At 49.5% G+C, this 12,228-nt stretch overlaps 1 protein-coding gene across 3 annotated transcripts in view; it reads left to right on the top strand.

The window, feature by feature from the left end:
- Positions 1-12,228, top strand: part of PAPPA (pappalysin 1) — a 557,592-nt gene that overhangs the window by 489,115 nt on the left and 56,249 nt on the right. For all 3 annotated transcript variants that reach the window (XM_081575791.1, XM_081575790.1, XM_081575782.1), the window contains 2 exons: positions 4,882-5,050; positions 7,467-7,650. In XM_081575791.1, the coding sequence (XP_081431917.1) occupies positions 4,882-5,050; positions 7,467-7,650 (353 nt within the window). The remainder of the gene's footprint in view (positions 1-4,881; positions 5,051-7,466; positions 7,651-12,228) is intronic.

Raw genomic sequence — 12,228 nt, forward strand, 5'->3', positions numbered from 1 at the left:
ATGGTTTTATCCCCACCCTGACTTGACCCCTGGAAGCTAGGAGGCGTGAAGAGATTCTTTGGTTCCTTACTCTCACTCGAGGATGGAAAACCTAAGGTCCAGGAGGGGAAAGTGTTTCCCAAAGTCGCCCCAGTGGATTAGGGTGCAGAACCACACGGCATTGGAATCCAGGTCTCAGGACTTCCAGGGCAAAGCTCTCTCCCCCCACCCCACCCCATCATCAGAGGTATCAAAACAGCTGTCCCAGAGGCCCCACATGGCCACCAGCAACTTGTGGGGTTTTTGGCCCTTGTTTGACATGTTTTTAAATTACTTGTAACAGTTAACTATCAGGAGAGTACAGAGTAAAGGCCAGAATCCTTTCTGCTCTTAAACACATCACAAGATTTGTAACATCGGGCCCACTCAGATCCTGGGACTGGAGACGCAGCTCTGGTCAGCAGGTGGACCCCACTGGCCACCCCCCACTCAGCTCACCTGGCCATTCAGATGGTTGGCCAGACCCTGTAGCTGCTGACTCTGCCTCCCAATGCTGCACCCACAGCATCACCAGCTTGCTTCTAGAATTCCAGGGAAATAGAGCCTGTTAGGATCGCTTCCTGCCGTAGCCTCATTGCTGGGCAGAAAAACGAGTCCTACCTTGCTAACCCTGTCTCACTTCTCAAGTGATCCTACAGCACTCATGCCAAGAGCATTTTCCCTTCATTTCCCAGTGTGACATGTGCTGTGTGTTTGGCTGTCCCCAGCCGAGCCGCTCAGAATGATTCATAAACAAGCTGCCTGTTTACTGCCCCCATTGCCCCATGGCATGATTGCAGCTAAGTAACCACAGGAGTTGAGCCATGGGTCAAGGGGGAGCCAGGAGGGGAGGCCCTCCCCACCCTTTGACCTCTGGCCTCCTCTCTCCCAGTTGAGGGGTACACAGTTATCCCACATTATGCACAATTGGGGGCCCTTTCAGTTGCCTGTGGGGGGTGACAGTTGGAGACTCTCAGATCACTTAAGGATCTGCCTCTGTGTGGAACTTGAGTCTCTACGTAAATAACCTACATATGTATAAGAAGAAAAGACAATTCATAAGTATCTGATTATCTTTGCATAGGGCGGGGAGGGTGCCTAGTGTCACCTTTGCCCAGGTGTGCGAATTTTATTGGTAAAATTACCTGTATCCCTTCCCCCGTTGGGATCAACCACTGTCCTCCCTTCTGAGAAGTGGCTTCTTTTCCTTTTTCCCTCTTCTTTTGTTCTTCTATGACAGCCCATCACTGGTATGAAATCCCTCCCCCCCTCCTTTTTTTTAATGAAGGCAGAGGCTTTTGTTTTGTTTTCCTTGTTTTGATTTTTGTTTTTTTGCCTCAGAAATGACAGAGCTGTGTCAGGGAGTTATTTGGGAGGGGCCGCTGGGGTGATGTTTATCATTTTTGGACAATGTGTTCACACAGCCCTTTCCAGCTAATAGGACAGTGAAGGGAAGGGCAGGGACTTAGGGACAGAGAGGCAGATCCATGCCAGAATCCTGTCCACGCCAAGTGCCTTTGGGCGAGTGATTTAAACTCGCTTAGTCTTAGTCTCTTCTTTTCACAAATGGGTATACTAACCCTACCTCATGAACTCACAATGAGGATGCAGATAAGATGATGTAGGTAAAACACAGCTGCCAATACCTGGGGCATAGTGCTTCCTCTTCCCCTTTCTTTTCTGTCCTCAAGCCTGTAAGCCAGGTGCAGATGAATGTCCTGAAAATGCAGGGAGGCCACATTCCCTAAGATACGTTCCAGAGGACCGTAGTCCTAAGAAACATGCCACGGGGAAAGGCTATCAGAGCTTGGAAAGTTATGCATGCATTAGTCCCTTCTGGAAACCCAGCATGTGCATTAGAGTTAAGGTTCTGAGAAGTCCTGCAATGGAGAAAGTTGACTGAGCATCGGCTCTCCCCATTTGAAAAAAGACTTTTTTTGGTCAGGCAGCCCATGTGAATAGGGGATGTTTTCCTTCTGTAGTAGAAGGAGCCAGAGGAGAGAGACCCCCTTCTCACGGTACATCATAGTTTCCATAGCATTTCTCATGCACTGGACTTTCTGTTCTGCAAGCACGCCGAGCTCCAACCTGTCCTGGACCTTTGCACATGCCCTTCGCTCTGCCTGGAATTCCCTCTGCTCCAAACCTTCATTCACGTGGCTGATCCCCATCGTTTCATCTGAGTCTTAGCTCAGGTGTCCCCAGAGGAGGCTTCCCTGACCCCTCTCTGCAGTGTCCCGCCCACCCCTCCCCCAGGCGCCACCCTCTCTAGTTTCACCTGGGGTTAGTGCTGCTACTGTATGTGCTTTACTATCTGAAACAAGCTTATTTATGACTTGTCTTTGGCACATGCCCTCCGTCCTCAAATCCACATAGTGTTTAGAACAGTGTCTGCCGTGCAGTGAGATCCCCAGGCAAGTGTGTTGAATTGATGAGTCAGTGGCTGACACGTCACCTTGTTTTGACAGTCTTGAGAGATGGATCATTTTATGGCCTCCACTCAACAGAGGAGGAAACTGAGGCTCTTGTTTCATGACTTTTCATGATCAAACAACTGATAAATGGTGAGCCTGGGCTGGAGCCCAGATCTGCCTACCTGCTAAGCTATAGGTCCTTTCCATTCGAGGAAATCCTGTTTTTTAGTTTCTCCTTTTCCTATGAAGAAGAACCTTAATGTGCACAGGATGGAGAGCACTTTTTTTTTTTTTTTACCTTAATGGCCACACAGCCCAGAGAAGCCCAGAGCCCTTGTCTTTCAAAAAGCGTTCCCAGAGGCCCCCCTGGTCCATCATCAGATGGAAGATCAGGGGCCTCCTGGGCGTGCAGAGTGAGAATGGTCAAACTGTAAGGCAAAGGTCAGAAGACCTGCCTGGAGGCTGGTAGCTTACAGACTTAAATCTATTTAAATTAGAACCATGTGGCTCTTTCCCCCAGCGCTTACACAACGTGAACAGATGCATTGTTTGGTGTTAAAGACCTTGTGTTGACTCCACAGCTACAGTCTTCTGGGTGGCGTAGCGCAGAGGCTGTCAGAGCAGAAAAAAGGGCAGGACATCAGAAAGTCTCAGCGAGTGTCATTTCATCCCAACTCATCCTGCGTTTGTAAAGGGGAGGCGGGTATGTGGAAGCTACAAAGCCTACATCAGTGTGGGTCTGAGACCTGAATCAAACACTTGCCTTTGTCCCGGTATTTTAAAAAGTGAGTTTGTTTGTGCTAAGTGCTGGAGATGTTTGTTCCTCACCTCCCTCACCCAGTTATCCCGCTTTCTCACCATACTTTTGAGCAGGGGATGCAGAGTGGGGATGAGGAACCATGTTCCTATAAAACCCTCAGTGTGGGGTATCCTGAAACCAGCACCAAGCAAAAAGGTGAGAGTTTCTTCTTAAGTTAGTTTGACCCCCACACCGCTCCTCGTGTCCTAGATAGAAACAGGAAAACAAACACTTTAAGGCTCTGAATGGCAACCCCAGCAATCTTTGTATATCGTACACCAGGAGTTGGGGTAGACAGGGTCAGAGGGGCAACATTAGCGAGAACTGCCTCCCAGAAACCATCAAATTCAATATCCCGATATTTGCAGAGCGCTTAAGAGTTGTTGCAAGACACCTCCACCATTTGTTCCTTGCTAGTTAGGAAACATCTATTTCACCCAAGGCATTTTCATTGGCAGTGCGAAGTACACCGAGATGAAACAGGCATTATCTCTACCCTCAGGGAAGTTCTAGTCCAGGTGTGGGGTGAGGTTAATAATGAGGACTTTGGAGTCACACATCTGGATGGGAACTTAAACAAGTAACTCGATCTCGCCGCTCCCTGACTTTCCAACAGTAAAATGAGTAACACTTAGCTCATAGGGTCACCGTGAGGGTGGGTGAGCTCATGTATATAAGCAATCGGTGAATAGTCGCTAATGTTATTAAGCGTCTGCGTGACGGTAATACGAGGGGAAAGATCATCTAAGCATGGGGGCTTTATGTTGTTTCCATTTCCTGAAGGGTTAGCACACATTCCGGCACATGGTAGGCACCCCAGACCTGTGCTTTCAGTGCGTGAAGCAACAGGCCAGGGCATGAGAGAAAGGAGGGCCCAGCGCTGCCTGGGGACATGAGAAAGCTTCCTGTAGACACTTTGATGGAGCTCAGACTTGAACAAGTCAATTACAGTTGGCAGGAAGGTAGCAACAGCAGCTACAGTAAGATGCATGGCATGGTCTCTGCACAACTTTATTAACCATTCTAAAGTCACTTTACAGTTTATAAAAGACCTCCACCTTCAGGACCTCAGTTGAATCTCATGGAGCTATGGTTTAGCCGAATCTGAGAGTACACTGAAACTCAGAGAGGTGATGGACCTTGCCCAAAGTTAGACAGCTTCTAGGTAATAGAGCATAGATTTATCCATACCTGCGTGCCCTTATGTGCCAGGAATTCTACTCCATGCTTTTGCTCAACTATCTGATTTAATTCTCACAACGACCCTCAGAAGTGAGTGCTGTTTTAAAATATGAAGAGGCTTTCATTCAGCTCAGTGCCTGGCAGATAAGAGACTCAATTTACACTTGCTGTAATCATAATAATTCCCATTTTGCAGATGGAAAAACTAAGGTTCTACAGCGTTTGGAGATTCGTAATTTGTCAGGTTTTTAAGATGTAGGATTTGAGCCCCAGTTTGTCTGTTTCTGTAAACCGCTCTTAGTGATAAACTTTGGCCACTCCTCCTCTGGAGTCTTGTCCACTCTGTGTATCTCCTGTCTCAGCCTCTTTCAATTTGGAGCAGAAGCCCATTAGCCTTTGTCTTCTGGCTGGAGTGCTTCGGTCCTGCAAGAAAGCTCCCTCTCACCTTCTTGTTCCCTTTCTCCTCAGCTGTGTGCACTTCGCATGTGAGGCCGCGGACTGCCCAAAGCTGGCTGTGGAGAACGCTTCGCTCAACTGCTCCAGCAGTGACGGCTACCACGGTGGCCAGTGCACTGTGCGCTGCCGGACGGGCTACGTGCTCCAGATTCAGCGGGATGACGAGCTGATCAAAAGCCAGGTGTGTGTGGGTGCCGGGCTCAGAGGCCCTCTCCAGCCCACGAAGGGCTGAGCGGGTGTTGGACCTGTTCTCTGCTGAATCCTCAGCATTTGAAGCACTGCTGCCACATAGTAGATGCTCAGTAAAGAGATGTGGATTGAATGAAAGACTGCCTCAATCTGGGATTTCTGAGACAATGGTTCCTGTGCAGAGCAGTGATTCACACCACAGGCACCAGTGTCTCCTGTGTAGGTTGAAAATCTGGAAAACCATGGGCTGAGCATGACTTTTGGACTGAAACCCTCACAGTCAGAACCCCGCTACAATTGAGTGGGCTGGTTTCAGAAGAGGTAAGCCGCCTGTCAATGCGATGCTCATTCATTCATTCAAACATCTGTGCACTGGGAACCAGATGCTGTACTATGCTCTGCTTAGTTGCTCAGTCATGTCCAACTCTTTGTGACCCCATGGACTGCAGCCTGCGAGGCTCCTTTTTCCATGAGGGTTCTCCAGGCAAGAATACTGGAGTGGATTGCCATTCCCTTCTCCAGGGGATCTTCCCAACCCAAGGATCAAACCCAGGTCTCCTGCATTGCAGGCAGATTCTTTACTGTCTGAGTCGCCAGGTATGCTATACTAGGTGCTAGAGAAAAAAGTCACTAAGATGAACCTAGTTCCTCCTCTTAAGGGGCTTAGTGACTAGTGACCGGGAGCATACGATGAGTGAGTAATGGCCGTACCATGTGATAAACATTGTGAAGGGAAGTGCGGGGTGTTGTGGAAGGACGGGGGCAGTCAAGGAAAGCTCCCTGGAAGAAGTGAGATGAAAACTGAGAACTGGAGAGCTAGGCAGAGGGTTGCACATTGCAGGGAGGGAAGGAGGCAGGCTCTGGGCATGGACAGGAATATGTGGATGCCCGTTGGTGAGAAGGAGGGTGCCACAGACAGACGTTTGTTTTACTGAACTTATCTAAGCAGTGAGGCTGGAGAGGCAAGCAAGGTGTGCTGGTGCAAGGCCCTGTTAGCTTGGTCAGGGAGTGGGAGGGTCCTCTTTAGGGCAGCAGGGAGCTGTTGAAGGAAGTGACGTGGTCAGATCATGGGTGATGAAGGTCCTTCCAGCAGCCCACATGGGTGTGGCTTGGAGTCCAGCCACGGGGGAGCCTTGGGAAGAGGGCTGAGTCCTGCACAAGGATAGTGGCCTCGGGTGGACTTAGATATGGTGTAATGGTGCTTTCAGCCAAAGTGGCTGTGAGGTCTCAGGTGGGTGCAGAGAGGAGCAATGAATTAAGCCCTGAGATTTGAGGATTCCATGTGCAGCCTCTTGTGGGACCCTGCCAAGAGATTCCCCCTTTATGCTCTGGTTGGGGGTGGTGCACGATCCTTGTTGCTGGGAAGGCCTGTTTGCACAGAGCTTCTGGGCTCGCAAAGAGTCCCACCGAGGAGCTTTGGGGCCCTTAGTTGCTTAGACACCTGCTTCCGTGTGTCAGACACAGCAGGTCCGAACTCCTGTGAAAACAATTAAGCTGGCTTTGGCAGTGAGGGACCTTTCATCCCTTTGATGGGGGGACAGTGTCCCATACTTTTAAAACCCCAGCTCAACATTTGGCATCCCCGATCGCCTGGAATGTGGCGGCTTCCTCCTTGAATGGAGGCCCCCGGGCTGGTCTGCCGTGGACGGACCCTGCCTTGGCCCTGCAGCCTGAACTTGCCCTTCTACGCCCAGCCATGCTGTCTTCTAGTTTGTGTCGAATCCTGTCGACTCTTTCATTTGCCTAGCCTCCTTCCTTCTTCACGTCTACCTCTCCCAGCTATTGAAGCATCATGTGTTGGAGCAGGGAGTGGCTCTTAGAGCAATGCTTGGCTTTGACGCCAAAAGGATAGCTCAAGTGAGGAAAGGGACTTGCCCACGATCTCACAGCACCAAGAACCAAATCCCGTTCTCCCATCCCCCTAGGGTGATGCCCCCTCTGTGCCAAGCACAATCCCCCCTGCCCCCCACCCGCCAGGGCCAGGAAAAGATACAAAGGTTAACATCCAGTGTCCCACAGTTGTGCTGTGTTTCAGAGGCTATTTCATGAAAGAAGTCCTCTGGCCCTGAGAAGTCTGAGCCTTAAGATTCACAGCAACATGATGGAAATAACTATCTGGGAGACTCTCCAGCCGTGCAGAGCCGCAGAGCCGCGTCTTTGGGCTCAATCCCCACTTAGCCTTTGTCCAGCTAAGAAACTTGGAGTCACTTAAGGTCTCTGAGCCTCAGTTTCGGCAGCTGTAAAGTGGGAACTGAAGTACCTCCTTCAAACAGTTGCTGGGGTCCTGGAAAGAAAGGGAGCTAAATGTCGAGCATGGACCTCCGGGAGCCGTAGCCCAGGGGAGAAGGGTGTCCCCATGGGTGGGTTTCTGCTTGCCGCATCTCACGGTGCCCGCCTCCGTCTTCCAGACAGGACCCAGCGTCACGGTGACCTGCACGGAGGGCAAGTGGAACAAGCAGGTGGCATGCGAGCCAGTGGACTGTGGCGTCCCAGATCAGCACCACGTGTACGCCGCCTCGTTCTCCTGCCTCGAGGGCACCACGTTCGGGAGCAAGTGCTCCTTCCAGTGCCGCCACCCTGCGCAGCTGAAAGGTACGAGACCCGGGGCCACCTCCCAGTCCCCCTGCTGGGACTCAGCACCAGGGCTTGGACAGGGGGTTGTCTTTGCTTCTGATCCCTCCCACCTGTTCTATGCAATCCATCTATGCAGACTGCCTTGTTGTGCAGCTGGGGAGAGAGTAGAATGTGGACAAGCATGGTGTCTCCAAGATCTTCCAAATCTGGCAAAAGAGGAAAGAGAAAAGCAGGAAGGGAGGGAAAGTAGAAGGAAAGAGAAGATTCTAAGAAAATAGCATCGGAACTGCTGTGACTAGTTCATTGGGTGGGGTGAGGGTCCAGTAAGTCTAAGTGGAAAGTAATATTATTATTTTAATTTTCACGTAGGAGAAACTCAAGGTTCAGAGTTGAAAGAACTTGTCCAAGGCCATGCTATTCCTGGAGGGCTCCACCATGGGGCCCAGGTTTGTTTTCCTCCAAAGCCCACTGCTGCCTCTTAGGAAGGGCTAGCTCCAAGGGGAGTCACTCTAGAAGGGAAGAGCTAATGGGCGTCCCCTGGGTGAGGTGCTGGGATATTCAGGTGGGAAGACATAGTCTGGCAAACTGGAGAAGAGGACTCATGTTGGAAATGAGTGAGAGGCTGACCTGGGCGACCTAGACTCTCAAGACTAAAAAGGCTCTTTAAACTAGGCAGGAGTAACTGATTATTGGAAAGATGATGAAGCTGAGGTCCATAGATAGGAAGGAGGGAACTCGCACAGAATCACAGAGCAAGTCAGCAGCAGCGTCAGAACGACGCTCTTGGCTTCTAGTTGAATGCTAGGTTTTGGCATTTTACCCAGCTTTCAGAGGTACCAGGACTTTCCTTTGCTTGGTTTATCAGAGGAAACATTTCCCCTTCATCAGATCACCAAAATGATATCTCACTAAGCATGGGTCCTACCTTGGGATCCATCATGCCATAGAGTGGGAATGAGTGGACTTCTGCGTGTTGTGTAGGGGTTTGGAGGGAGGTCTGTAAATTCCCTTCAGCTCAGATGTCATATTGGAGAAGGAAACGGCAACCCACTCCAGTGTTCTTGCCTGGAGAATCCCATGGGCAGAGGAGCCCGGTAGGCTACAGTCCATGGGGTCACAAAGAGTCAGACATGACTAAGCGACTTCACTTTCACTTAGATGTCATTTTACAAATTCATGAGTTCCAGGCGTTTGGATGATTGGAGAGGGTTTATAGTGTCTCCAAGTTTTCAAGAAGATATAGAACTTCAAAAGATTACTACACATAGTAAGACTCAATAAAGTGTATAGACTGGGCAACTGAATGAGTTGATGAAAGTAAAACCACAGGAAATGTTTAAGAAATGAATGAAGGACCCAGCTATCTCACTAAACTGCCCCCCAAAAGAAGCAGAAAACACTTCTGGGATACATCCTTTCCTATTGTTCAGTTGCTCAGTCACATCTGACTCTTTGCAACTCCATGAACTGCAACACACCAGTCTTCGCTGTCCTTCACCATCTCCTGGAGTTTGCTCAGACTCACGTCCATTGAGTTGGTGATACTATCCAACCATCTCATCCTGTCTCCCCCTTCTTCTCTTGCCCTCAGTCTTTCCCAGCACCAGTATCTTTTCCATTGAGTCGGCTCTTTGCATCAAGTAACCAAAGTCCCCTCATATTTTTAGCCAAGAAGATTTGAGTGTAAAAGTTATAGACATTTTATTTGAGCTGCCCTAGAAATTGAGCGGAGAAGGCAATGGCACCCCACTCCAGTACTCTTGCCTGGAAAATCCCATGGACGGAGGAGCCTGGTAGGCTACAGTCCATGGGGTCGCACAGAGTCGGACACGACTGAAGCAACTTAGCAGCAGCAGCAGCAGCAGCAGAAATTGAGATCTGAGAGAGATGAAGAGACCAGTGGAAATTGCAAACCCTTTACCTTATCTGAGCCTGTTCCTAGCCCCATCTGCTCAGACATGGGGCTTATTAATAACTCCAGACTAGGACATCACACTTCCCCTCTAAGTCAGAGGTCCTTGGGAAAGGGAGGTGTATAGATCAGCATTGATTATTAGCCACAATGAGGGCTGCAATAATAATCCTTAATCAAAGTGATTCTTCTGTAATTGCTTCTCTGCTGACTATGGTGGAGGGGTGACCTCACTGTGGAGATGTGACCCTAGAAGGACTGTGATTTTGATGATGGTGATCCCCACTTTGCTCGTCCCTTGAGAATACAGGGCAGCACCCCTCCAGTGGCCACATTGACCCACCAGGACCCACTGACGTACCATGCCCTTGGTTCTCAGCATCATTGGATGCTCAGATTCCAGGTCCAGTGCTTTGGCTTGGGTCTGCTGGTGGCAAAGGCTGGGCAGAGGTCCTGTCCTCTCTCTTGAGCTTGTTAATAATTCCTTGCTTCTTAAGCCAAAAGATAAAGTGAAAGTGTTAGTTGCTTACTCATGTCCGACTCTTTGTGACTCCATGGACTATAGCCTGCCAGGTCACAGTCCATGGAATTCTCCAGGCAGGAATACTGGAGTGGATAGCCATTCCCTTCTCCAGCGGATCTTCCCAACTCAGGGGTTGAACCTGCAACTCTAATGTTTTCTGCATTGGCAGGAAGGTTTTTTACCATCTGGGCTACCAGGGAAGCCCAAAGTGAAGGTGTTAGTCCCTCAGTCGTGTCCGACTCTTTGTGACTCCACAGACTGTAGCCCACCAGGCTCCTCTGTCCATGAAATTTTCCAGGCAAGAATACTGGAGTGAGTTGCCATTCCCTTCTGCAGGGAATGTTCCCAACCCAGGGATCTAACCTGGGTCTCCTGCACTGCAGGCAGATTCTTAACCGTCTAAACCACTGGGGGTGATCAAAACAAAGTTTTCCCCCGTTTCTTGAATGCTTCCCTTTGTTTTTCCTTCCCCACAGCAAGATTTAAGCAAAAGTAGTGTGAGCTTTCATCTTTCATCAGACAGAGAGGGATTCCACTCTTGGTTCTGCCCCAGCTGTCTGATCTCAGGAGATAAATTTCACATTGGGAGATGTTAGTAGATCCTAGAAGAGCAATTTTGCATTCTTGAGCCTCAGTACTCTCATTCGTAAAAGGGGTGTGAGAGCATCCATGCTGAAGGGTCATGGTGAGGATTAAAAGAGATGATATGAACAAAATTGCCAGAACCAGAGTAAGTACTTAGTAAATACTCATCTCCAAGAGGCACTCTTGTGAGAATTAGGCAGTGGCTGCCCTCTTGGCCCCTAACCTCTTTATCCCATGAAGGACTTAGTCCTGGGACCTGTGGAGACTTGCTCCATCCTCCACATTCCACTCATGACCTAGAGGTTAATGTGCTTGGACCAGAAGCCCCCACCCAGGAGAAGCGCTGAGTGTGGCCCCAAGACCAGTGTAACGCAGGTATTAATAGCAGCGCAAACACCCCAGTGCCTTAGAATCCAGGTGAACTTTTCCCGAACATCCTGACTTTCCCTTAAGTTCTGAGCCTTCATCAAGATGTCCACAAAATACACTGCAAGCCCGCAGCTCTGGAGTCATTCCTGCCAGGGCCCTTTATCACACGAGCCCTAAAAGCACTGACTGTACCTACACACACGCACGAGGAGAAAAGTACTCTCAGTGTCAGAATCATAAATGTTTAACTCAATGGCCAAAAATGCATCGTTACATCCAGGACCTTGTCAACTTCAACTCAACCATGGAGGTGCACTGGATGTTGATTCTGGAGTGGGGCTTCTAAAGCAAGCATGCACTCATCCCACAAAGATCTTTCCAGGGACTTCCCTGGTGCTCCAGTGGCTTAGGCTCCATGCTTCCGCTGCAGGGGGTGTGGGCTTGGTCCCTGGTCAGGGAACTAAGATTCCACATGCCATGCAGCTCAGCCAAAAAAAAAAAAAGAAAAAAAAATCTTTCTTAAAGGCCCACTGTCTACTTCTATCTAGCCCAAGATTTAAACTCAGTCTATTGACTAGTTTCCAGAAGACACTCAATACCATGGACATTTTCTGGTTTCTTAGACTCTGCTGTACTGATGAGCAGAGTGGCCATGTCCTCCAGTGTCCAACAGTTAACCTTCTGGCCAGCCCCCTACTCTCTTCCTTGCCCCCTTACCCTTTCCCTCAGAATCCTGTCCTGATCTTTCTCCCTCTAGGATTTTCACATCCTCTGTCCTCTCCCAGGCAGAGACCCTTTCATCTTTCTCAGAAGCAGATAGCCAGACCTGGAGGATTCAACTTTATCCTAAGGGTCTCATCAAGGCATCTTTCCCACAAGAACAGGGTCACCGCCAAAGAGGACTTCTCATATCACTCCTAAGAGAAGGCTACTCTCCCCATCTTATCATCCTAGTGCTTTGGAAATAGCAGGGTCTAGAATGTCATTGGGTCCCAGCCACCACTAGCTGTGAATGGTGTTAGTTGCTCAGTCGTGTCTGGCTCTTTGCAACCCCATGGACTATACTGTCCATGGAATTCTCCAGGCAAGAATACTGGAGTGGGTTGCCATTTTCTACTCCAATAGTGGTTAATGGTAAACCACTACCCATTCCTTCCTGGGGACAGAGGAGCACCACGGAAAAGAAAACTTGTTCAACATCACACAG

Source organism: Giraffa tippelskirchi, chromosome 1 (assembly GCF_054371585.1).
Source record: "Giraffa tippelskirchi isolate mGirTip1 chromosome 1, T2T-mGirTip1v1.2.pri, whole genome shotgun sequence".
Classification (NCBI taxonomy): Eukaryota; Metazoa; Chordata; class Mammalia; order Artiodactyla; family Giraffidae; genus Giraffa; species Giraffa tippelskirchi.